Source organism: Ochotona princeps, chromosome 28 (assembly GCF_030435755.1).
Source record: "Ochotona princeps isolate mOchPri1 chromosome 28, mOchPri1.hap1, whole genome shotgun sequence".
NCBI lineage: Eukaryota > Metazoa > Chordata > Mammalia > Lagomorpha > Ochotonidae > Ochotona > Ochotona princeps.
In genome coordinates, this window is record NC_080859.1 from 25,731,222 (window position 1) to 25,758,258 (window position 27,037).

The 27,037-nt window shown below is 43.8% G+C and overlaps 2 protein-coding genes across 2 annotated transcripts; both read left to right on the forward strand.

Moving 5' to 3' along the window:
- The first annotated feature begins 129 nt into the window (after nucleotides 1-129).
- On the forward strand, nucleotides 130-9,639 carry LOC131478171 (olfactory receptor 7E178-like). Its single transcript, XM_058656220.1, has 3 exons — nucleotides 130-240; nucleotides 479-540; nucleotides 8,547-9,639. Exons 1-3 carry the CDS (start codon nucleotides 130-132, stop codon nucleotides 9,637-9,639), a joined length of 1,266 nt encoding a protein of 421 aa, XP_058512203.1.
- A 5,858-nt stretch (nucleotides 9,640-15,497) lies between these two features.
- LOC131478201 (olfactory receptor 7E178-like) lies at nucleotides 15,498-21,321 on the forward strand. The gene is made up of 2 exons (XM_058656346.1): nucleotides 15,498-15,514; nucleotides 20,397-21,321. Exons 1-2 carry the CDS (start codon nucleotides 15,498-15,500, stop codon nucleotides 21,319-21,321), a joined length of 942 nt encoding a protein of 313 aa, XP_058512329.1.
- The last annotated feature ends 5,716 nt before the right edge of the window (nucleotides 21,322-27,037 follow it).

Sequence of the window (27,037 nt, forward strand, 5' to 3'; positions counted from 1 at the left end):
CAAATCTGAGGTCTGGGTCCAATCACAAGACAATCTGATTTCTTCAAACTGAAAACTGAGATGAGAACGTTGCAGGAAGTTTAAGCAAGTGCTGAAAACGGACAGGTTTTTCCAATTTTAGTGCACGTGATGAATCAGCTTCACCTCATTGCAGCCAGCATTGTTCTTCCGGGCAATTTGATGATCCTTTTATTTGGTGATAGGCTTTTGGATTTCTTGGAGTTGCTGAGCTTTTTGAATGTACGTCTTGCAAGTTTCAGAAGTTTGAAATTGCACTCTTTGCTTCTTCAAGATAGTTCTCTGTCTCTTACTCTCTCTTTAGCCTTATTGCGGATTGGAGCAGAGGAGTGTGGATACCAGGTAGCACTCTCAAGTGGGACTCAGGCATGCCAAGTAGGGACCATGCCAAGGTGCTCTCCCTGTCGGCCTTTGTTGTTGATGGAAATAACACTAATTTTTGTAAAATTTACTTTAACAGCTAAGATCTAAAGCTATGGTCCCAGCATATCCCTGCAAAAAGTATCTCATTTTTGTCATAAGGTATGTGATCACTGAGTACTGGGAAGAGATGACCAAATTTTAGTATTTCTGGCTGACAGTGGTGCACTCTGTATGGAATTTCCAATATCATTTAAACACTGAATTCACACACAGAAAGAGAATGTGGTCAGGATGCTTGTGCCTAGCCTGGGTTGTTAGGCCTTCCTGCACGGTGGGTGCCAGATCTGTGAGCCCTGGGGATGGGGAGGTTTGGCGTGGCATGGTGGCCTTGATCCTTGAACCCACTTATGTGATTGGTGCTAGGGCTCTGAGTCCTGTGGGCGGGGTAGGGTATATCCAGTGAGTTCCAGGTTGCCTGGCCTTGGTCCTTGAGCCTGCCTGTTCAGTGGGTGCTAGGTCCATGAGTTCTGTTTGTGGGGGAGGGTATGTATATCCAATGAGCTCCAGGTTGCCCGACCCTGGTCCTTGAGCCTGCCTGTGCAGTGAATGCTGGGTTCATAAGCCCTCAGTGTTGGGGGTCCTCCAGTGCCCAGGTCACCTGGCCCAGGTGCTGAGCCTTCCTGTGAGGTAGATGCCTGGTCTAGGAGCCCTGGGTGTAGGGTGTTCGGAGAGGCCCATGTCTCTTGACCTGGGTCTTTGGCCCTGTATATTAAAGTTTAATCTACTCAGTGGAGGATATGGCAGTCCACTGGAGCCTGCAGAGGACATCTGGTGCCATAGCAGAAGAAGGACAGCAGAGCAAAATGGACATCTGCCCCAGCCAATGATAATGCAAGAATCTGGGTGAATGGAGATCCTAAGATCAATTGCGTCAGGCAACGGACGTTGAGAGAGTTCCCTCATCCTTCTAACGGCTATCAAAAACATTTGGGCAGAAATCTTGGACCGTGTGCCACATTGGGACACCAGGTTGGTGCTGAGTGGGTGGTCCCCAAGCCCAGGTATTGGGGCAGTTGGAGGTTGGGCATGGCTTCACCCCTTATCTTCTCCCTTCCCCCAGATAATAGGAAGAAGCAATGGAAAAAGTGATCGCACCCATTTTCTCCTAATCAACAATGTAAACAACATTTATTTAAAAGAAGGAAGTGCCATTAATTTTAATGTGACTGTACTTTGTTAAGAGACAAAATGTGTAAGTGAATATTCACTCAAATCAATAAAATGCCATAAGTGCTTTTGAAAAGAAATAAAAAGCTGTGTTTATAGACTAATGAGATGAGAAAAACTGAAAGCGATACTGGATATTTTGGACCAGAAATGTAACCTCTTGATTTTATGATGATTCCAATGCATTGTCACACATAAAAGTCACATATAGAGTTGAAGTTGAAATCCAAAGTTTGAGTTTTAAGCCAAGATCCTGTGTTTGAAAGTCAGCAGCAAGGGAGCACAGGTGAGATACCTTCTGTCTAGAACACAGGGACACTTCCCCATTCCCTCATCTGTCATTGTCAGCCAGTCCTCAGAGACTGGGACACTCTGGACCTACTGGCTAATGAGGAGCTCTGGGTACTGAGCCCCCAGGGTCTTCCAAGTGTAAACAATGAGCCAGCACCTTCAGACCTTGACTTTGCCAGTGGAAATCTGGCAGCTCTGTGCTAAGATAAATACCCCTTTGTGCACCTGCTGGTCAGTAGATCTCCTCTGCAGTCCAGAAAGTTGGAAGATGCCGCTGGGATGTTAGGAGCATCTTTACTTATCATCAAGAAGAAAATGACAGTTGTGAGGTACAAAGGGAGAGGGAATGTTTTAGCTGATGAAGTTGTGAAATTTCATGACCTTGGGTCTCATCACTGTCTCAGTGATGTCACTCTGTCTTGTTCTTTCCTTGACATCAAAATCTTCCCACTGACGCCTCTCTCAGGACAGTGGCAACTGAGCCTGTGTGAACTTCCTTCGCATTCCCAAACATAATCATGATGGTGGTGACGAGGGTGCCAGGAACTCTAGCACCATAAACATTCGCAAGCAGTCTCTAAACTGCTTCATCCTTCTACCGAATACTTCCAAGAGCATTCTTGTATGAGGTAGTCGGGTGGAAGACGAGTTGGACTGCAGACACTGTTGAAGCATGGTCACCTGCCCCCCCACCTACACCTACACCTGACCCTGAGCAATCATTTCTCATTCCTTTCCTCTAGGGAGAGACATTCTGCTCACTGTGCCCTCTATTTGGTTTCTCTGTAGACGACAGTGGGCACCAGCCAGAGTTTAAAGCAGATCTCACTGAAAAAGCTGGCACAGGGTCACATAGAGTCTAGTTCTGTCTTAATCTCATTCTAAGATTTCACCTCAGCTTTCAACTTTTTGTAAGATTTATTTATTTATTTATTTTTATTGGAAAGTCAGATATACAGAGAGGAGGAGGGATAGAGAAGAAGATCCTTAGCCTCATGATTCACTCCCCAAGTGACTGCAATGGCCGGAGCTGAGCCGATATGAAGCCAGGAGCGCGGAGCCTCTTCCAGGTCTCCCAGGCAGGTGCAGGGTCCCAAGGCTTTGGGTCGTCTTCCACTGCTTTCCCAGGCCACAAGCAGGGAGCTGGATGGGAGGTGTGGCTGCCCGGATTAGAACCAGGTCTATATGGGATCCCAGTGCATGCAAAGTGAGGACCTTAGCCGCTAGGTTACTGCACTGGGCGCAGCCTTTAACTTCTTGCACACCTCTTGTAATCACTTCATGTGAAAAAGAAGCATGAATCCTAGCAGTTAGATTCCAATTCTGCTGCAGAAAATTCAGTGAGATTAACAACCAACCCAGATGAATTGATGCTGTGACCTACGGAGCTTTGCTGGAGACTTATGGATGATTTGGGGAGAGTGGAGACCTCTGATGTAACAGGGACAGAGACAATGTCATTTTGAACGAGGTCCGCTGCATGGGCCACACCCATTCAGTGAAGTGGATTCTTATGGTCTGAGAGTATGCAGTCTCAGGTAGGAATATCAATTCTGCAGGGACATATCAACTTCTGGTCATCAATGCACCTTTCTTAGAAAATTTTTGCTGGTAAAATCAAAAATTGATATAATAAAATTGAGATTTTCTTCTTTATATTTCAACTGAATCTTCACACAATTCATTGATAGGCAACTTTCTAACACTGCTTTCTGGTTGCTCTAAGGGCACTTGTTGTCCCTGCCACTGTATGAGAAAGCTTCAAAATGTTCGTGGAAAACAGAAGGAGAATTTTGAGTTAATTCTGATGCAAACAATTTGTTTTTTAAATCCAAGTACAGTCTTTTCGTTCTATATATTTTCCACTTAGGAAAATTTTATACCAAACTATTTTTGGTATTAAATAAACTTATACCTTCATTTCTTCCAGAACCATTTTTAGAGTAAAATTGTTTCCTCATAAATGTGTATTTTGAGGAAGAACGACCCCCTCTGCAGAGCTCCTGAACTGCATGTGTTTCTTACACAGAGGAGGCATCTAAGGACTCTGTGTCACACACTGAGCAGAGCCGTTATTTGCTCATGGTAACTGGCCATGTCCACTGTGGCTCAGTCCTTGATTCTTTTCAGGAACTTTGCCTGGAATCAGAGATGCATGGGAATATGGGACTAGCATGGGCTGGGGTCTCTGAGAAGGACTTAGGGTCCTGTAACTTCTCTGAGAAGGACTTAGGGTCCTGTAACTTCACTGTATGGAGAAGTCTACAGCATGTGACTCCTTTCTGATGAGGATTGAGAAATGATGGCAGAGATATTCACAGAGACAGAAGAGGCAGATGACTCCCCTGCGGTTATAGAGTTGGGCATCATCGCGACTTCCAATCCCCTTTGACAGCAGCTTTCATGAGAAACATGCTCCATGACAAAAATCTATGTTTTTAAAAACTCAGAGCAACAAGATGTTCAAGTTCTAATTTTCCCTGGATGCTAAGCCTGTCACAGATAGGGACTGTTAGTCCTTCTATCCAGAACATAATGCAATCACATAGAGGTAGGAATTTACATGTATGTATGTATGTATGTATGCATGCATGTATGTATTCTCAGTAAATGATACAGAAGTAGAATGTTGATCTGACATCCTTCTTACCACAGTGGCTCCTCCAGGAAGCTAAATGAAATTAACAGTCCCCTCACAACACAAGATTGCCTAGTGAGTTTTCATGATAGGATGGCTACCAGTTACTATGCTATGAGATATTTGATAGTCTAGCAAATAAAATAAAATCATAGAGCAAATAGTGATTGCTTCTTGCTCAGGACAGCAAAGACGGCTAGTAAATAGTAAGACTATGTGTCAACTACTTTTGCCACTAAAAACAATTTGATTAATGTATCTTTGAGAAATCTTTATTTCTGAGACATAGAGAGGAACAGTAATTTTTTTTTAAGATTTATTTTTATTACAAAGTCAGATATACAGAGAGGAGACACAGAGAGGAAGATCTTCCGTCCGATGATTCACTCCGCAAGTGAGCCGCAATGGGCCGGTGCTGCGCCGATCCGATGCCGGGAACCAGGAACCTCTTCCACGTCTCCCACAAGGGTGCAGGGTCCCAATGCATTGGGCCATCCTTGACTGCTTTCCCAGGCCACAAGCAGGGAGCTGGATGGGAAGTGGAGCTGCTGGGATTAGAACCGGCGCCCATATGGGATCCCGGGGCGTTCAAGGCGTGGACTTTAGCCGCTAGGCCACGCCGCCAGGCCCGGAACAGTAATTTTGATCACAGTAATAGACAACAAGTCCAATGAGGGTCTCTCAGTTGATGATGGGACTGTTGAAGCACCTAAAGGTAAAGTGTACACTGAGAGAAAGACTTCAAAGGTCAACGCACACTCATGGGGTGAGCAGCAGTAAGTGTAGCGCACCCCGTAAAAGCACTTAGAACTCATTTTGTGCAACTTGTAAAGAAAACTATTTAGTGCTCTTACATCAATACTGACACAAGGGGTGTATAGTGTGATGCCGTGGGTTCAACCTTAGTTTCAGAAGACAGCATCCCATGTCACATTGTCGGATTCAAGTCTCAACTGCTCCATTTTTGATCCAATTCCTGTTCATATGCACTGGCGGAGACACCATGTTTTGGCTTTTGCTTTCAGTCTGCCACAGTCCCTTGGTTTGTGAACAGTGTAGGGAGTTAACCAGTGCAAAGAGGATGGCTCTTTCTCCTTAGCTGTGAAGAAAAAATGAGAAAGCAATGAACATAATAAAGCACCTTAATTGTCGACAAATGTCTTGTTAGAGTTACAAGTCAGTCTAGATTACCCTAAAATCTGCCAAGATCAGCAAAATTATACTTCAACACAACAAATGGCTTAATACTAAAATGAAATAGACACGAGACAGCTGAATGGTACCTTATAGCCATTTTAAGGTATATAGCAGTCGGTTCTGTATATAAAACTAAAACTGAAATGTCAATGGGCTAATCATAGGTTGTGGTTAAGAATTTGCTTTTTGTTGTTGTTGTTTGTAACACACTGGTTACTCACAACCATGTCAATTCCATAATGTTGCAAATTGCTGTTGATGTTATGTCAGGACTCTTGGTTGAATGGGATGATATTCTGCCAGCTCTAACAACGGACCAGAAATGGTCTCCCCAAGAGACTGTTGAACCCATCTGGACAATAAATAGCTGGACTTTATACTTGGTATATGTTTACAAGGAAAGAATCTTGATTGAATTTGAACTGTAATACTGCATCAAGGTGGAGGAAGCCATCAGGGGGGAGGGGCGTGGGGGGGGATTCCCAGAGCCTGTGAAACTGTAACATAATGCAAAATAATTAATAAAAAAAAAAATCTACAGCTCCATCCTACAATAACTCCCTAAGGTCCATAATCACTGCTTACTTACAGTTGAAGAAACTACTTGCTGTATTTATATTTCATATTTCATGTTTCTGAGATTCTTTGTTTTGCAATTTTTCTTTTACTCCATCATACTCTGAACTATTACTATGAAAAACTAGAGTTGCCTTTGGGCTGCCAAAGTTAGAGAACTGCAATCCATGGATCAGGAGGGATGACATGAAGCACAGAACATTTGGAACTCCATTCTGGATTTGGACCTTCTCTAATTTATGTATGTATAAGAGGGTTAATCATAAAACTGTTTCTCCATAAAAGAGATGAAAAGATGAAATAGCTAAAAAAATTGGAAAATACAGCTCTTACAGCCCAGATAATATGTGAAGATCATGCAGAGCGCTTTAAAGTTTTCATTCATGATTAAAAATCCAGACATTTCTCAGGCCACTATTTCTAAGTAATTGAGTCACAGAATGCTGTAAGGTAACATTTGTGATCTGTGTTTTCATGTGGTTATCTGCAGCTAACGAAACCATATAGGACACAATTTGACAGGCTCTCAAGGAGAGATGTTATATATGAAATGATTTCTTTTTACGTCTTTTTATTAGTATCAGAACAGGTTTTCTGGATCCTATAGGAACATTTCAAGAACACAATTCCACTTACTTCACTCGCCTGCTTCCCCTGACGCACACTGCCTCCCCTCAACAGTATGTGCAAGTCATGACTTTAATCTACTGTATTCCCAGGTTGCATTGGACACTAATCATAACATTTAACATGTAAGACTCAAGAACATGGCCACATCACATTTCCACTTGGCACAAACATAGGCACAAAATGATCATTCTATCCTAAAATGACCATTTCTTTCCTGCACTTTTTTGCATGCTCTACATTAACTGCCACATGACAGATTAAAATGCCTCCTCCTACATGTTTTGTTTTCTAGCTCTGGTTTAGGATCCAACCTCCTGCCAGTGCAGACTGTGTAAGGCAGGGATGATGGCACACACGTTTTGTTCATGCTACCGATGTTGGAGACCTCAATTAAGTTCCAGCTACCAGCCTCTGTGTTGGTCATGACACCAACAACACAGGCATTTGGGAGGAAGGGCTTCTCCTCTTCCCTGACTCTCAAAGGAAAAGAGATAATACAGGGACTTTAGAAAACTGAGAATGACAAGATCCTAACAAAAACAAACAAAACAAACAAAACTCAAACCACAGTATTTTCCTATCCGAAAGAATCAGCTTTAGTGCTTCAATAACACAACCCTAGCTTTTGTAAGAGTTACAAAGAGTCTGAATCAAGCAAACCATTCTCATTGCTGAGAAAAAAATAAAAATAAATCATATTGTTCTCAATTACGTTGAAGTAAAATGTTGCTAACTTTAAAGACAGAAAGGTCACTTTTTACTGTTTTGTTGATAGAGTTGGGTGCATTTGAGTCAGTTTGATGTCATGTTAGGATTAATGTTTTTGGACATTTAATATTATTCAGATGAGTGTCACTAGAGCAGGGGTATATAGAAGGTTTATCGAAAGAGGTTGATGTTGTAGAAACCAGTTGTGTAAGAGAAGCAGGTGAATGGGTTTGCACTGTTGAGACAGATGGCAGAAGTTATACGGTCACCAACCTTGGAACTGAGGTGGTGTTCTTGAAAATGTGGGAATAAACCGTATCTCCAGAAATCATGAATTTCAAAATAATATAGACCAAAAAGACTTTTAATGAAATTTATCCTATCAACCCATGTGTTAGATCCATGATGTCCTAAGCTGAAATTATGTACAGTTTCCATGTGACTGTTAGTATGGTTCAGCTGGCTAACAGCACCCCAAGGTACTTCTAGGGCTAAGATGCAAGTTGGTAGATTGTGACACCTGAAGTGTTTTAAAATCCTTGGCTGTTGGGTGTTTTCTTTTTATTAATATTTTGCATTATGTGACAGTTTCATAGGCTCTGGGAATCCCCCCACCTCTCCCCCTCCCCTCCCCCTGGTGGATTCCTCCACCTTGATGCAGCATTACAGTTCAAATTCAATCAAGATTCTTTCCTTGCAAACATATACCAAGCATGGAGTCCAGCTACTTATTGTCCAGATGGGTTGAACAGTTTCTTGGGGAGACCATTTCTGGTCCGAAGTCAGAGCTGGTATAATATCATCACAGTCAATTAAGAGTCCCAATATAACATCAACAGCAATTTGCAATGTTATGGAATTGACATGGTTTAATGAGAAATTGAAACCCCTGGCTTAGGCCATTGGGTGCTGTAGTTCCTGGAGTGTGGCAGGAGCTGCCGTTGCAAAGCTTGGATAATACAGGCTCATCCTACACTTTTGTCCAGTGTGATCTCTCGCTGTATGCCCATGTGCCTGCTTTCTCTGAAACTAACAATATTTCCTTTTACACAAGGCCCCCAGGCTATATTGAAAGCCAAAATCTCACACCTGTCTCAGAATTTCATCTCATCGGCTTCGCAGACAGCGCTGAACTCAGACGGTCCCTCCTCTTAGGGCTGTTCCTCTCCATGTACCTGGTCACGGTGCTCGGGAACCTGCTCATCATCCTGGCTGTCACCTCTGACTCCCACCTGCACACACCCATGTACTTCTTCCTCTGCAACCTGTCCTTGGCTGATGCAGGGCTCACCTCCACCACAGTTCCCAAGATGATTGTGGGCATCCTCACTCACAGCACAGTCATCTCCTATGCTGGCTGCCTGACTCAGATGTTTGTGTATCTCCTCTTTGCTTGTATGGATGACTTTCTTCTGACAGTGATGGCCTATGACCGGTTTGTCGCCATCTGTCATCCCCTGCATTACCAGGTCATCATGAACTCTCGTTGCTGTGGCATCCTCATTTTGGTGTCCTTTGTGGCCAGTCTTTTGGATTCCCTGCTCCATAATTTGATCGTCTTACAAAGCTCCTGCTTCAAGGGAGTGGAAATTGCTAATTTCTTCTGTGACCCATCTCAGCTTCTCAACCTTACTTGCTCTGACACCTTCAGCAGTGACATAGTCACATACATTGTAAGCATCATGTATGGCTTCCTCCCTATGTCCGGCATCCTCTTCTCTTACTATAAAATTGTGGCCTCCATTCTGAGAATCCCATCTCCAGGTGGCAGGTACAAAACATTCTCCACCTGTGGCTCTCACCTGACAGTCGTTTGCTTATTTTATGGGGCAGGTCTTGGTGTGTATCTCAGTTCTGCTTTCTCACTTTCTGCTGGAAAGGGTGCCTTGGCCTCAGTGGTGTACACCGTGGTCACCCCCATGCTCAATCCCTTTATCTACAGCCTCAGGAACAAGGAAATCCAGAGAGCTATGCTCATGCTCTTCAAATGAATCAATTCATCCCAGTCCTTTTGCCACACATTTGGACTTGGTAGGGACAAGCAGCAGACCTAAACATTAGTTCTTCATAAATTAACCTCCTTAAGCTCTTCATATGTGATGCCCTTGGTTTCCCCATATTTGTGTCTGAAGATTGCTTCTTTTGGTTTGTTTTAACGTAGAGTATTATGTTTTTCTTTTTAAATATGTTTCCTCATCTGCTCTCCTGAGACTCGTTTACCTATAGTCTTCTCTGTGCTTTATTTCTCCAACAGGCATCCTGTTGGACAAGTGACCAACTTATTTTTTTAGATCTTTTACCACTCCATAATTCATATGTCTGTTCCACACACATTTTGAATCTATCCAACTTAAATTATACATGCTTTTAGGGTGGAACCATAACAGTGTGCCTTTTTCAGGAACCACCACTGGTGATTTAACAAATCTCAGGCATGGGGCTCCTCCCAAAAGATTCTGGTTTCTTCAAAACTTTTTGAAGACTGAGATGAGCATTTTTCAGGAACTCTGAGGATTTGCTGGAAACTCCGACAGTTTTTCAGGAGCTTTACCTCATGTGATGAGTCACTTTTCCCACACTGCTGCCAGGACTCTTTTTTTTTTTTCTCTGACTTGGAACAATCTGATTATCATTTGCTTTGGTGATTAACTTTTATTTGGATTTACTTTAATGGAAGTTTGTTGAGCTTTTTGAGTATATATATCTGCTTCCTCATTCAAATTCTGAAGGTTTTGAATTTCACTTTGTGGCTTCCAGGTGGCTCTATGCCTGGCACCCACCCTCAGCCAGCAGGCTGCTGGAAGTTTCAACCCCCAGACCCAAGGTCGCCTCCTCTCCAATCTCCTCCACCATCAATGATGGCAGTGTGTGGGGCCCGGGCCCACCCAGCTGTCCAGACCTCCCCCTTCAGTGTGCTCACCATAAAGGGAGCAGCCTCTGGAACTCGGGCAGGCCCAGCGACAGCTCACCACATGTACACCATGGCTGGAATCAGGACTCTGAGCATGGAGATGCCCTGACCTGGCACCCACCAGCAGCCAGCAGGCCGCTGGAAGTTGCAACCCCCAAACCCCCAGACCCAAGGTCGCCAACTCCTCCAATCCCCTCCACTCCGTAATGATTGCTTCTCAATTTTCTGCTAATTTAAAACTATCCTGAAACAATATGTTAAACATAAATATATAAATGCTAGTGAATAAATTGTTTGAAAAGCCAAAAATTGGCTGACTCTGTATTTTACCTATATAGCTCGCTATTGAACACTCTATGAAAAGTTCTTATATTCTTTTTTGCCAAAAAATGTTTCTATTTATTGTTGATGCTATCCTTGTTTATTCTCCTTTTGTTGCTGCATTTTTCCTGATGACATAGTTAGATTGTGCCATCTTTAAGCTTATTGACCATCTTTTTCTTATAATTCTTTTTATTTTTGAGGACTTTTACATAATTGATTAGGGAGGTAAGGGTCAAGGGCTACAAGAAGTGGATGAGACATTTTTCCACATTTTCTTTTTTTCTTCCCTTGTATGTAGGGGAAGGGATAGAAAAGGAGAGAAGCCACACACAGTCTCCCAAATGCCTCTGTATCTCTGTGGGGGACAGACACCAGAAACTACCCCAAGGTCTCCAATGTGGGGCACTCACTGAGGGTCCTGCCCAACAGGTTTTGATAGTTAAATAGTTTTGCATTACTGCCGATCTCACCACTCCAAGCATGATGAAATCTATTCAGAATCCACCAGCTGACATATTCCAACTTAGAGTCTCCTTTGGCCCAGATAGTTACCGCCAACACTTTGCTATGGCAGTTGATCAATTTCTTCTGTCCTCTGACCTCTGCTGTGGCACAATGTGTTCTCTGCAGACTACAATGAACTGCCATGTCCTCCATGCGCACCTGGATATGCTGTCCAGTGCTCCATGTAAGGCCCAGCAGGCCCAGCTCTGACACATGCATTCCATGGTCAGAGCATAGAAACGACTATTTCCTCCATGGCTGGGGTTCTGAGTGCAGCAATTCAGTTGGGGGAAACCCCATTGAAACTTCGTCTGAGTTGATCCCAGAGTTGATTCTTGTGTGTGCTTGCCAAGAGAGGGTCCAGCACAGTCCATTGCCCCAATCAGCTTAAGTACATGCTGGTGGCTGCAATTGCTGTGTCAGTTCTGTCTCCATCCTGTGTTTCATACAAACCAATGGGTGTTGCAGCCCAGCCAGATCCTGCCCACCACACATTTGGCTCTCATGCAAACCAGTCAGAACAACCTGCATTAACCCACACCAGACATGCCTCCTGTCCTGGATCCCATGCTTGCCAGTTCGTACAGCAGACTAGACCAGTCTGTCCCACAGCCCATTCTGCTCTCACACATATCAATGGGCATTGAAGTCTAGTTCAGCCCAACCAGCCCCACTCTCCAGCCCACAAACATCTACCAGTGGGTGCCACACTCTCTGTCTACCCAGGCCTGCCCCAGTCTTGTTTCTCATGCTCACCAGTTGCAGTGGCAACCCAAGAGTGAGGTGCCCACTGTACCCCTCCTGGGCCCACCACCATTCCCGTATCTTGCACTCTCCAAGTGGTTCTGCAGTTTGACTTGAAAGAATTTGCCCCTCTTCAGGCTGGGGGCATCTCAGGCCAGAGTGTCTCTTGTCTGGATCCCTGATGCCAGCTACTGCGTGCACATGGTGAGCTGTCCCAGGGCCTGCCTGAGCTCTGGGGGCTGCTCCCTTTGAGGTGAGCACGCCGAGAGGGGGAGTCTCTGGGGCTGGGGTGGGCACTGGGCTCACCCACCACCATCATTGGGTGGGGGTTGGGATTGAGGAAGGGCATGACCTTGGGCCTGGGGGCTGGAACTTCCAGCAACCTGCCAGCCACCCGGCCAGGAGCTCTGGAGTTTTGGTTATTTGAATAGCTGCTTAGGTAGCTTAAGGTTGAACCCACTGTGTTTCTGGGATGTGAATCAATCCTAAAGGCTCCCAATGACAGTAACTATTCCTTTGAAGAACTTGTAATCACTGAATAATGCTGAGCACCGAACACCAGTCTATGCAAAAGCTAAGACTCGGGGCTTGTCTAGCAGAATCATATCCTATTACCTGACATGATGATGGATCAGGACACAGGTCATATTAGGCAGGGCCATGACATTAACTAGCACTTGAGAACCATATCCGGGGATAGATTCTGTGAGGGGAGGATGGGCCAAACCCTGCGATAATTCTAGCCCCACTGGTTAGCTCAAGAGTTGGGGTGATGATGGACTAAGCTAGGTGTGACCAAGGAGCCTGCCATCAATCACAGGTAAAGGAACCCACAACAGTCTGGACTGGTCAAGGCAGCAGCACCCAAATGTGCATCCTGAATAGGGTGTGAGGTAGGCTGGGCTGCAATGTTCATCAGTTCATACAAGACCAAATGGAAGGCCAGACTGTGCGGGACACTGGCCTAAAACCCAATGGCATGTATGAGAACTCATTCTGGGATTGAATCAAGTGGAGGAACTTGGGAAACTTACCTGGCGAGTCATAGCTCCGCAGGTGAACATGTGGTCCAGACCTGGGGGTCGGACAAGCTGGGCAAAATAGCTCCAATGGCTGGCTAATATGTCAATTGGTAATGGAATGCGGAGTACTGGGTAGGACTGAGCAAACCTTACCCCACAAGCGAAACTAGAAACCAGGATGCTGAATAGGTCATGCTGAGCTAGGCTCTCACACCTACTGGTCTGCATGAGCCAGGGATGCTAAGCCACAATGTCTAAGGCAGAGGCCAGGACAGGTGAGGGGCTGAGCCAAGCTAAGACAGAGCAACTGCTGGCATGGGCGTGATGTATGACTGGGAACAGGCCCGGTTGGCAGGTAAGGGGACACCCTAACTGGGTTGAGGTTCCCACCAAGCGGAGCATGGGCTGGAATAGGGGCTCTCTTATGATCAGGATACAGTTGTAGTCTCCCCTGGCACAAGTGTAGACTGGGACTGGACGCACCAAGCCGAGCCAGACTCCAACACTGTCTGGTGCTGTGGAGGACCAAGGTAGATGTGGGATGGACTAGGCTAGGTCTCGACCCCTACTGAGCTATGTGTGAGCTGTATGTGGGTATGGACAAACTGTGGCTGGGCTGAAACATCCAACAGCAAGAACAAGTTTGGGTTGAAGGCCAGTCAGGAAAAGCCACTGTCCCTGCTAGAACAGGAGGTGAACTGAGTGGGGCAGGCTCATGGACCTACTGGTATGCGCAAAATCTGGCATTAGGAGAGGTTCTGATGGAGGAGCCTGGGCAACTCCTCTGGCAGGACACAGAGCTGGCACGTAAGCGCAAGAAGCATGATAGAAAACAGCCCAGAACAGGCCATGGAAAGTGTCCCACTGACACACATTTGGCATGGATTGGGGGCAGACCAGGCTGAATCAGTTCATGTTATCCACTGGCAAATCCGAGCACCAGAACAAAGTGTGGGTTGAGCGAGGTTTGGTCGCGACAAAAACCAGTGCACATTATGAAATGCCAGGGTGAGGTTACCTGTACCAGATGTGACTACAGCTCCCAACAAGCACGCGTTTGAACCAGGAAGGGAAGGAGCAGAGCTGGCAGGGGGAATATTGGGGGTTCCCTTGCTGGACAGCTACTCCGACTGGAGAGCATGAGCTGGGACGGGGGCAGACCAGACTAAGCAGGGCCACAACACCTGTGCGCCTCATGTGGACTAGATGAGGGAAAAGCCAGGCTGGGCTGATTGATCCTACTGGTGCAAACAAAATTAGAGTGGGGGACGGTTGTTTGGGCTTAGCCACAGCATCAGCTGGCAGAAGCTGGCAATGGGGGCTAATTCTGCCAAGTCAAACCACAGATCCTCCTGGACAGTGCATAATCCAGGAGTGGGAGAGGGCTGGAAGGGAAATTGTGGGCTCCTCCCTCATCGGTTACAACCCCCACGGGAGGACACAAAAACTAGGCCAAGGGCTGGTGTGGCTAGACAGAGGCACCCAACAATATCCATGAGGGCTGGATAGTTGAGCTGGTTAGATGGAACTAAGCTTTAATACCCATTGACATGTACGAGAGCCAAATGGGATTTGAGACAGACTGAGCTAGTCTGCTACACATACTGGCAAACCAGGGTGGGGTAGGCCAGGTGGGGATTATTGTGGGTCACTCCGACAAGGCTGCAGGCTGCAGATCCCACTGATTTATGCGAGGACTGAGTATTTGCTGGGCAGAACCAGGCTGGACTGCAACACCCATTGGTTCCAGTGGAAGTCGGGGCTGAAAACAGAACCAACCCAGCAATGGCAACCACCAGCTCATCGGGACAATGGGCTGTGCTGGGCCCTGTATTTGTTCATACATACAAGAATCTGGACTGGGAACACCTCAGACAAAGTTTCTTTTGAGATCCCCCAATTGAAGCGCTGGACTTGGAACCCTAACCAAGAAAAAACAGAAGAAAGAACAAGTCAAACAGCCACCACAGGTATATGTTGGCAGCGAAATACTGGGCAAGCAGAGATTCTATGAAGGACTATGTCAATCAGTGGATTCTTCAGTGACCCAATCATGCTTGGAATGGCGAGATTGGCAGCGATTCACAACTGGTGAACTATCAAAACCACTTGAGCAAGACCCTTGGAGCATGCCCCACACCAGGGACCTGGGGTGGGTGGGAAACTGGGTGGGGCTTCTCCCTCAACATCCCTCTTTACCTCAGCTACATGAAGGAAACAATATGGAAACAATAGTCTTGCCCATTTTCCTATAGCTCTTAATCCCTTTTACCCTAATTAACTATGAAAAGATTGCCAAAAATATAATAAAAAAGGAAAAAAAGAATTTGCCCCTCATGCCAGTATGTGCCAGTTAAAACTGTGACAATGCCCAACCAAACCACACCCACTCTGAATTATGCAGACACCAGTAGGAACAGTTAATCCAGCCTGACTTTCCCCTGATCAAGCCTACATGAGGCCAACAAGTGTGGTAGCTCTGCTCAGCCTGGTCTGCCCCCAATATGCACCAAATGTATGCCATTGGGTACCATTACCTGGCCTGGTCAGGGCTGCTCCCTATTGTGGTGCTTGCGCTCACCTGCAGGGATTATGTCCCAAGAGAGGGGTTCCTGAAGCTCTTCCATCAGAACCTCTCCCAATGTCAGATCTCATACCCATTGGTGGGTCCATGGGACAGTCCTACCTACTTAGTCTACCACCTGTCCTAGCAGGAACATTAGCATTTCCTAACTGGCCTTCACCCATTCTGGTTTTTACTATGGGGTGCTACAGCCCAGCCAAGCCTGATCCACAGCTAAACACAGCTCACACATGGCTCAGCAGGGACATAGACCCAGCCCAGTCTATCCTACACCTACCTTGGTTCTTAGGAGCACCAGTAGCTGGGGGATTCAGACACCTGCACCTCTGCCCAGACTTTAAGATGGTTTTTTTCAGTCTGGTTTTTGAAAATAAAATATCTCTACATATCTAAACAGAGTTAGGCACTTTATTTCTGGAGATGAAATCCATTCCTTTAACTTTCCTTATTCCCAAACATCCGTATAGTCCTTATAGTCTCTGCTTAGGAATGAAAAAAAAAAAACTTTCCATTTTCTGAGTAGATTTCACACAGGGAAAGACCCTCACCAAGGGGAAAACCCTCAACACAGATATACAAAATTTGATCCACAGTGACTACAAGCAAACACATAGCAGCAAAGTGAATAACACAGAAAAAAATGTGTAGATTTCTGGATGAACTATCAGAGTCAGGATGACAGAGGAACCCTAGAAATAAGAAATAAGACACAAGAAATAAGAAATAAGAAATAAGAAATAAGAAATAAGACACAAACTGAATGAGTAAGACACACACACCTAAAAATAAAACCCAGGAGTGAGTGGCTTCGCTGACATATTCCACCGGATTTTTAATGAACTTACTACCAATAATTTTTAAATTATCTTTTTTAAAAAGGAAAAGTACTGGATCCCCCCAAAATTCCTTTTATGAGACCATCATCACCTTACTACCAAAAACCAGAGAAATGGACAGCAAAGAGAACCATCAATCAATACCCCTGAGGAACATAGATGCAAAAATTCCCAACAACACCACCAAAATAGGAAGCAAGATTCCTACCACACATCTTACACAAAAAGGAACTAAAAATTGATCATTTTGTGTCCGACACCATCAAATTACTAGCAGGAAACATCTAGAAGGAAAAAAAAATACTAGAAGGCAAAAAAAATACTAGAAGGCAAACAAGAAGGAAACATTAAGGATACTGTTGCCAAGACACAGGCAGCAGGCAAAACTTTTGAGAAGTTCCCAGAAGCAAAGAGAATTAAAGTTAATAACAAGAAGTACAGATGAGGTTTTCCTCTGGAAAGGTTCCAGATACACTTGGTCTCCATTCCCTCTTCACCACTATCACCCAGTCCTTAGAGACTGGGATACTCCAGACCTATGAGCTAATGAGGAGCTCTGAGCACTGAGCCCAAAATATCCTCCAAATGTAAATAATGAGCCAGCACCTTTGGACCTGGACTGGCATTCCGTTCTATGATAACTACCACAGTGAGCCCCTGCACGAGGAGGGCCTGGCCTGAATGTGTCTAATCTCAAGACCTGAGCCATGAATGTGAGGCACCACTGCATGAGGGGAAGAAGTGGAGTAATGGAGTCCTCATCCTGGACCATGCCTCAGCTGAGACTCACTGCAGCCCGGTAGGTCCTGAGAGAGGCTGTTAGAGAGCTCTGGGGATGTCAACAGCATTGTTTTCTCACAGGATGAAAATTTGTAGTTGTGTTACACAGAGGGAAAGCAACCAACACACAATGTCTTGGCTGTTTGTAGTTCTCCAAACAGGCCTGAATAATGTCAAAGTTTTTCTTTCCTCTGTCATCCACAAATCCTCCCATTGGGAGGAAGGCAGCAGCAAACTATGTCTGCAAACACAAGCTTGATCATAAAGATGAGCATGCCAGGAACCAAGACATCATGAAACATGGCTCTGTGATTTCAACAGTTTCCTCCATTGCTCTACATCATGTCAAGTTGTATTTGCACACTTCATCCTTTTCTAGAAGACAAGTTCAAAATTGGTGTTAGGTAGAAGGAGAGGAAGCCACATGTGGACCAGGGGATTGGACTCCAGTCCACGTGGCCAGTCTTGACCTCCAGGAACCCAAGCAATTGTTTCAGACTTCTGTCTTTTCAGGAAGAGTATCCCTGTTCACTGTGCTCTTTCTGGTCCTTCATGGTGCTCCTCAGTGGGAGCAGGAAGTCAAAGATCACAGAACAAGCACAGGGTAGTTCAGGGATGATCTCCCTCTTGTGCTTTCTCAAAGGTTTCACTTCAGCCTTCTGTTTCCTACACTCCTGTAACCACCCCACTGAATCTCCTCTTGCTCCCACTCCCAAAATCTGACACCTGCGCTGGGGTGTCAGATTCCACTCTCACTGTAGGAGCTGGAAAGAGCTTGACAATGGATCCCAAATGTACCTGATGTTTTGATCTGCTGTCTGATAACTGGGAAAGAATGGACATCCTTAATGCAACAGACACAGGAAAATTATACTTTTTTGCATCCTGCCCACTGCACTGTTAATCTCTGTGCTGTGTTGGTGTGGAAGGTCTTCTTGGAATTCTTGACACTAGCCATTGTCATCCACGTTGACTCATTGATGAAATCACATGAAGTGGAGAATGAATTGAAAATAGCAGCTGCCTATGTGGTCTATAAATAATAACAAATGGATCCAAGGTGGACAACACACATTTTAGGCAATGTTATTATTAATTCTTTTTTTTACATCACACAACTGAAATAATCCCTGCCCAGATATTATACTTTCCTATTACTATAGCAGAATTTGGTGCTTTTGTTTTTACAAGAGAGGAATTCAAAGCTGACAGAGACGCAACCTAAAGGATGTGAGATTATTTTGGATTCAACTTTTTTTTATCAATCCATGAACAAACTTTTGATAAGATATCATTTGTATAATTACAAAATCATAGATCCCAATTATTTTTCTGGTGTTGAAATGACTTCATACTTAAAATTCAATTCATCCTAAAACCATGGAGAGTATAAATATACCCTTATAAACATCATCCTAAAACCATGGAGAGTATAAATATACCCTTATAAACATGCATATTCTGATTGTACGGATGCTGTGTTGCACAGAGAAGACATGACAAGTCTCTGTTCCATGTTGAACAAACATTTCTCAGGCTCAGAATAATAACTGACTGTGATGTATGTGACTGCAGCACACCTGGGGCTTTCCTAGTTTTACTTGCACCCTTCTCGGGAATGCACAACAACTCAAGACAATGTGACAACATCACCTTGTGTCTCACGAAGGACACAGAAGTGTTAACATCTACAACAATGCTTTTGTTTTGGTCATTCAGAAACAATGGCAGGAACTGTTTTAGACATGGCCTAACCACAGAAGGAGTGTGCGGTGGGAATCATTTTGCCTGCGATGAGACATTGTAGTGTTAGGCATCACTGCAGCTTCCAGTACTTTGGATCATGGTGTTTTTTTCAATCGAATCGTGTGATTTCCACAAGGATGAAAATCTGTATTAAAAAAAAATAACAAAATGATAATATTAATAAAAATAACCGATGAGGCAAGATATTGAGGTTTCAGACATTCCCTGGATGTTTTACTGTTTTAGAAATGACCATTCCTCTGTTCATAGCCAGTGGAGAATACAAGCATGAACATAAAGAGGTGGAGAGAGTCATACACATTTGATTGAACAACTTTAATGAAAATTGGAAGTTCCTCAAAGACAAGGATAGTAGTTACATATTGAATGATTGTTAAAAGGCATACGTTAAGACACCCACCTCCCACACACAGGAGTGCCTTGATTCATATCTAGGTCTGGGTCTGACTCCAAGTTCCTGCTAATGCAGATGCTGGTAGGACACAGGGATGACTCAGGTTCTTGGATTTCTGCAACATCTGTGGCATTCCTGGATGGCATGCCAAGTCCCAGTTCCATTTAGGTCCAACCACAGACAAGGCAGCTTTGGGGAAGTGTACCAGTAAGTGAGAGCATTTGAGTGAGAGCTTCCATATGCGTAGCAGGAAAGTCAGAAAACAAAGAAGGATTAAGCTTTATTCATCACAATGGCCAAAATATTTCTTGATTGTGAGCTTGCAGCTTTCATTCTGTGTTTAGAAAATAGAATATTTTAGCAGAGAACTTATAAACAGCCCATGTAAAAGCCATGTGTGTGCTCTTAAAATCAAAGTAGATCCATCTGTTAATTAGAACACTTTATTTCCTACAGAGAAAGGAGCTATCTATTCTTTCTTCTTTAAAGGGCTCTTTGCATTTGCCGAGGATGGTCTTGTTTGGTCTAATGCTCTTGGTATTCTGAGACTTCTTAGCAGAGTGTTTGCATAGCATGTGTGACAAAGGAAGTGAAAACACAGCAACCATTCATGAGAATTCTACAAAGATAGAGGTTGTTACCACTGAGGGAAATGGCAGATACAGTTGTGGCCCCAAATGGTTAACACGAGATGGGTCTTCAGATTATCCCATACAACAAAACGGATGGACTTCAAACCAGATTACGCTAAAACAAACACATTTTTAATCCCATATTCCATAATGCTTTGGAAGAACACTTCTATTGCAACCATGACTGTTTCATTAAAAATGTATACAGTTCTATTTTCTCTTCCAGAAGGAGTCCAAGTGGTTCTAAAAGCCAAAATCTCACACATGTTGTCTCAGAATTCCATCTATTGGGCTTCTCCGAGGATCCAGAGATGCAGCCCCTCCTCCTGGGACTGTTCCTCTCCATGTACCTGGTTACAGTGCTCGGGAACCTGCTCATCATCCTGGCTGTCACCTCAGACTCTCACCTGCACACCCCCATGTACTTCTTCCTCTGCAACCTGTCCTTGGCTGACGTGGGGTTCACTTCCACCACAGTTCCCAAGATGATTGTGGGCATCCTCACCCACAGCACAGTCATCTCATATGCTGGCTGCCTGACTCAGATGTCATTCTTCATCATTTTTGGCATCATGGATGACTTCCTTCTGACAGTGATGGCCTATGATCGGTATGTTGCCATCTGTCACCCCCTGCATTATCAGGTCATCATGAACCCCCACTGCTGTGGCCTCCTCATTTTGGTGTGCTTTGTGGTGAGCCTTTTGAATTTTCTGCTGCACAATGTGATAGTATTACCGGTTGCATGCTTCAAGGGAGTGGAAGTTTCCAATTTCTTCTGTGACCCTTCACAACTTCTAAACATTATTTGTTCTGACACAGTCACCCATGACATGGTCATGTACAGTGTCTGTATCCTATATGGCCTCGTCCCTATGTCAGGAATCCTCTTCTCATACTATAAAATATTTTCCTCCATTCTGAGGGCCCCATCTCCAGGTGGCAGGTACAAAGCCTTCTCCACCTGTGGCTCTCACCTGACAGTGGTTTGCTTATTTTATGGAACAGCCCTTGGTGTGTATCTCAGTTCATCCTTCTCACTTTCTCCCAGGAGGTGTGCAGTGGCCTCAGTGGTGTACACTGTGGTCACCCCCATGCTTAATCCCTTTATCTACAGCCTGAGGAACAGGGACATGAAGAAGGCCATGAGGAGGCTCCTCACCAAGGAAGTCTAACCTCAGTCCTTCTGTCTTCCTCTTGGGTTGTAGAAGGATTAAGGATTTGGGTCTAAAAAAACCTTACCTCTCTGATCACATCATACATGAAGCCATCATGGCTTTGTTTTCTGCACATTTTTTTAAAGATTTTTTTTATTTTTATTGGAAAATATATAGAGAAGAGGAGAAACAGAGGAACAGATCTTCCACCTGATGATTCACTCCCCACACAGCCACAATGGCTGGAGCTGTTCTGATCCAAAGCCAGGAGCCAGGAGCTTCTTCCAGGTCTCCAATGTGGGTGCAGGGTCCAAATGCTTTGGGACGTCCTCCACTGCTTTCCCAGGCTGCAAGCAGAGAGCTGGATGGGAAGGGAGGATTAGAATCAGCGCCTATATGGGATCTCGGCACGTCAAAGGTGAGGACTTTACCTGCTAGACTATGGCACCAGGCCCTGTTCTCTGCACATTTTATGTTTAAATGTTGCCTCATTGGTCATTTTTCTTCAATGGATACTCTTAAATACCTTTTGTATTGCATAGCCACTGTGTGCCTGAATCCTGTCATAACTATGGAGCCTTCTGTGCTTTGTGATGGATGATCCACCCATCACAGACAGATGATCAGCTTCTGGTTTTCATCCTGAAGGTCCCCATGCTTTGTTTGATTTCTCTGTACCCCATGCGCATTTGTGTTGGTCTCACTTACTGTGAGAGCTTTCTAGGAGGATGCACATCCCTGCTCTTATGTGGGAACAACTGAGGAGCTTGCAAAGCTGCATCCTGGCTCTCACCACCAGATATTCGGATCTTGCACTTGTGTGAAGATTGAGAGATGGGTTTATAGGGTGCCTCAGTGAATGCCGAGAACTCGGCTGCCCACCTTTTGTTTTCGGGGGGGGGGGGATGATTTCCAGTACTGAGGCATCACTTTTCCCTTGCAGCTTTCGGGGTTCTCTCACTGTGACTATGCACAGCTTGATTATCCCGTATCTTGGGGCTTCTCACTAGATGTATTACAATTATTGCTCGGGGAGCTCCTTGAAGGTACATGACCACACCTTCTTCTAATTGCTGAAGTTTCCCATTGTTATCATTCTTTCTTTTTTTTAATTATTTATTTTTTTAGTTCATTAATTACATTGTATTATATGACACAGTTACATAGGTACTTGGGTTCTCCCCACCCCTCCCAAACCCTCCTCCCATGGTGGATTCCTCCACCTTGTTGCATAACCACAGCTCAAGTTCAGTTGAGATTCCCCCATTGCAAGCGTATGCCAAACATAGAGTCCAGCATCTTATTGTCTAGTCAAGTTCAACGGCTTCTTAGGTATACACTCTCTGGTCTGAAGACAGAGCCAGCAGAGTATCATCCCAGTCAATTAAAAGCTCCAACATACCATCAGCAAAAATTTACATCATTGTGGAATTAATTGACATAGTAATGAGTAACCAATATGTTAAAAGTAAATTCCAGTTCCTAGCCACCTTCTGTGACCACCTCATTGACATTTCAATTTTAGTTTATACACAACATATAACATGTTATACATAACATCATATCATCTTAAATTAAGGCAAACATGTGGTATTTAACCTTTTGGGATTGGCTCATTTCCCTCAGCATTATGGTTTCCAGTTTGGCCCATTTGTCCACAAAGAACTGCATTTTGGTTTTTTTAATAGCTGAGTAGTATTCCATGGAGTAGATGAACCATAGCTTTCTTATCCAATCCTCTGCTGATGGGCATTTTGGTTGTTTCCATGTTTTTGCAATTACTGATTGTGCTGCTATGAACATAGGAGTGCATGTTGGCGAGGTTGCAGGGAAAAGGGAACCCTACTCCACTGCTGGTGGGGCTGCAGGCTGGTACAGCCTCTATGGAAATCAGTATGGAGAATATTCAAACAACTCAAATTCAACATACCGTATGATCCAGCAATAGCACTCCTAGGAATATATCATTCTTTCTTTAGATTAGCTCTCAGACTGTCTTTCTTTTCTTTTTATTTCCCTCTTTTTTAGTGTAGAACTCCTAAAATGTGTATATTAGACTGATTATGGTAGTCTATAATACCTCTGATTCCCTTCTCTTGATCCTTTTTCAGCTGTCCCTTTGATTTCATAGCTTCGATTAAAGAACAAACCTCAGTCTGAATACAGCATATTGATTATTAAAGGACGAGAGAAAGAGAGGTATTCAACCTTTGGAATAAAAGTAATCATATTTTGTGATTTCAATCATTGTGACACAGTTAATGGGGAAATGGGTGAAGAATATATGCTGCTCTTTGTATTGTTAATTCACAATTTTTCTTGTGTAAATTTAAACCTATTCTGAAATAAAATGTTTCAAAGTAAACTCAATTTAAAAAATGACAGGTTGGTACAAGTGTAATGCCCTAGTAGCCAAGTCCTCACCTTGTTACCGCTGGGTTACCATATGGGCACCAGTTAATTTTCTTAGCTACTCCACTTCCCATCCAGCTTCCTGCTTGTGGCTTGGGAAAGCAGTTGAGGATGGCCCAAAGCCCAGGACCTTGAACCTGCATGGGAGACCTGGAAGAAGCTCCTACGTCCTTGCTTTGGATCAAATCAGCACTGGCTTTTGCAGCCATTTGGGAGTGAATCAGCAGATGGAAGATCTTTCTCTTTCCTTCTCTCTGTAAATCTGCCTTCTAATACAAATAAATCATGTAAAAAGCATTCTTTATTCTCCTTGACTGTCTCCAATTGAGCCATTTATTAAATATTTCAAAAAATTTTTATATTATTCAGCTACAATATTTCTGTTTGCTAGTTTAAGCTTTTAGGTCTCTTTATTTTATCAAAAATTTGCTACTGCATTATTTCCCAATTACTCTAAGTTTCTATCTTTGGTGTTACCAGGTTGGGCATCTTTAAGTGGTTATCTTGAGTTGTGGGATAATCAAACAACTCCTCTTCCTTAAGAAAAATGTAATAAATTCTGTCTGGAGATATAAAGTGTTTCTTTGATGGTGTCATATTTCCTTGTTCCAATGCATTCATTTGCTTTCCATTAATATTTGAACATTCATCAAAAATCCTTGTCAAAGTCCTTTGTATAAAAATCATATGACTGGCTAGAGACTGCGTGGGACAGCCAGTTCTTCCCTGGGCTTCAGGGTGTAGGATTTTTGCAGTTGAAGAGGTAGTGCTTATTCTCAGGAGTTCATCTCATTCTCCTCCTAATGTCTTCCTCTGAGAGTGTGATTATATGCCTGTCCCGTTTCTCAGCAGGCCTGATCAGCTAAACACCCAGCATGGTCATCACCATTAGTGCTTCGAGGAAGGCAAATCATTTGTAGGTTTCCCAGAAAGCCCTGAGTACGAGACAGATTGTTAGATGAACTTTTCCACCACATCCTCTCCCTTCCATGAGATGCACTAGCAGTTGAAACTGATCTCCTCCTTCTGCCATGCTCTTTCTGGGACCAAAAGTGCTTGGTGGGAAAAAAAAAAAGCAAAAAATGCATTTTGATACAGTTCTTGGCTTTGCCCTCACCTAGGCCACATGCAATCTTTTCACTGGTCATTTTTCACAAAGGCAAATTGTAGCTAAGCACAACCTCCATGGGGGAAATGAAGACCTGGAGTTTCCTATTCCATTGCTTCGCTGACATCACTATGACTTACAGTATACTTCATTAAAGAATCAGTGATCTGATATACACATGGAAATATCTAAATAAAATACATTCTCATGTGAAATGAACACTTGCTTGAGCAAAGATCAGAGAGCACTTCACTGGGAGCTTCTGATGAATGGTTACACATGTTTGTGACATCAGATAGATTCTGTGGAACCAAACCATGGTTACTCTTTTGGACTCTGTGACCACAGTAACAGCATTGATCAGCAGGGCAGAAACTCAGCAGATACACCACACAGAGATGTGTGCAGCCAACTGGCAGTTCTGCCATGAACTCTGGCTGAGAGTTTGATGGCTGTATGGCTTGTATGATATGCTGGCAAAAAGATGGGTATTCACATAATTTTGTGTGCTTGCAAACCAAAATCAAGAGTCCTTAGTGCCTGGAGTGCTGAAGAACTATTGTGGAAAATGTTGGCCTATACATTCAGTTTATAAGATGTTGGTCCCTAAGGTAAGCATTTGATGCACAAATAAGATGCTATTTGGGATGCTGGAATCATGTATTTTGATGGTTAGTTTTGAGTCTTAGCTGTGCTTCCAATTTCTACTTCTTGCTACTGTGTATCCTGGGATGCCGCAGATGATGGCTCAAGTGTTACTGTCCCTTCCAGCTACATGGGAGCATCCTGGCTGAGTTCTTAGTTCCCAGCTTCACCTGGCTCAGCATTCAGCAGCTATTGTGTGCGTTGGGGGAATGAGCCAGTCCTTTGGCCTTTCTGTCCTCATCTGTATTTGATTTTCAAGAAAAATAGTAATTTTTAAATAAAACTGCTGGTTCCAGTATTCCAGACAGAGTTGTACCTATGTCTTCCATTCCCAGAGCTGGTTATTTTCCTAACAGTCCAGAGGAGAAAGCCATAGCCTTCATTGCTCCTGGGCATGAGATAGCCATAGAAACGCACACCCCAGCCATGCCCAGCAAGAAGGTTTCCCAGCCTAGCAGGTTTTGTGGGATACAGTCTATGCAAATGGCACTGTAGAAAGCAAAGTTTCCTCATGTCCAGGACCAGCAGGAGAGTTGGGGTCCTTATAGTGACTTAATAAAAAATCTCAGTGCAAAAAAAAATTGTAAAACCTTGCTTTCTGGAGGGAATTCTAGAACAATCAGTAAGAATTCCACATTCCTTTAAAAGTTTTTGTTGGAGAATAGTTAAACAGCTCATATTATTTACTGAATCCCAAGGCTAAATGAAGATATTCTTATGTACATAGAGGCTTTCAAAAGTATCAGGAAATTCTAAATTTTTAAAAAAATTAACCCTGTTTTTCTGTTAGCTCTCCATGAACATATCTTAAAAATAGGACGCTGGATTCTCTGTCATCGCTTATACCTGTAATGTCAGGACACACTGATATAGCAGAATGATGGACTTATGACTAAATGAGAAGGACTACACTATTGCAAACTCATGGTGAAAATTAGTGGGTGGGTGAGCTCGGCATTGTGGGAGAGAAGGGAACCCCCGAAACCTATGTAACTTTATCATGTCATTGAAAGCAATAAAAATTTTAAAGGATAAAAAAGAGCACATATGAGGGCTTAATCATTAAATCTACCACCATAAATCTAGCAATCCTAATGGAACTGCATTGTATTTTGGTTGGCCAAAACATTCCAAGTGTTTGAGTCCCTTCACCCACAAGAAAAATCCTGAAGAAGCTCTTGCCTTGAGAATGTGGACTTGTACATCCTAGAAAAATGTAGCCATTTCTGGAGTGAGCAATGGATGAACGATCTCTGTTTCTCTCATGCGCCCCACCATACTACCACCTCTCTCTGTAACTCCATTCTGACTTGATATAATAGACAAATATTAACTATTATTAGCCCATGTATATATGTTTTCAGAATGCTTCTATCAAGGGCAGGCATTTAACGCCATTATTACCGTGCCTCTTGGGATGTTTGAATCCCATATACAGGATTCTGGTTGCAGTACCCGATCTGCTTGTAATCTCCACTTGAAGCTAATGTACTCCTTGGAAAGCAGCAGAAATTGGCTACAATATTTGGGTCTATTCCTTCTGTGTGGAAAACCCAGGTTCTGTTCTCA

Coding starts and splice junctions, on each gene's coding strand:
- LOC131478171 (XM_058656220.1), top strand. CDS start 130: ATGAATCAGCTTCACCTCATTGCAGCCAGCATTGTTCTTCCGGGCAAT. Junction 241..478: donor AGTTGCTGAGCTTTTTGAAT/GTACGTCTTGCA, acceptor TTACTTTAACAG/CTAAGATCTAAAGCTATGGT. Junction 541..8,546: donor TATCTCATTTTTGTCATAAG/GTATGTGATCAC, acceptor CCCCTGGCTTAG/GCCATTGGGTGCTGTAGTTC.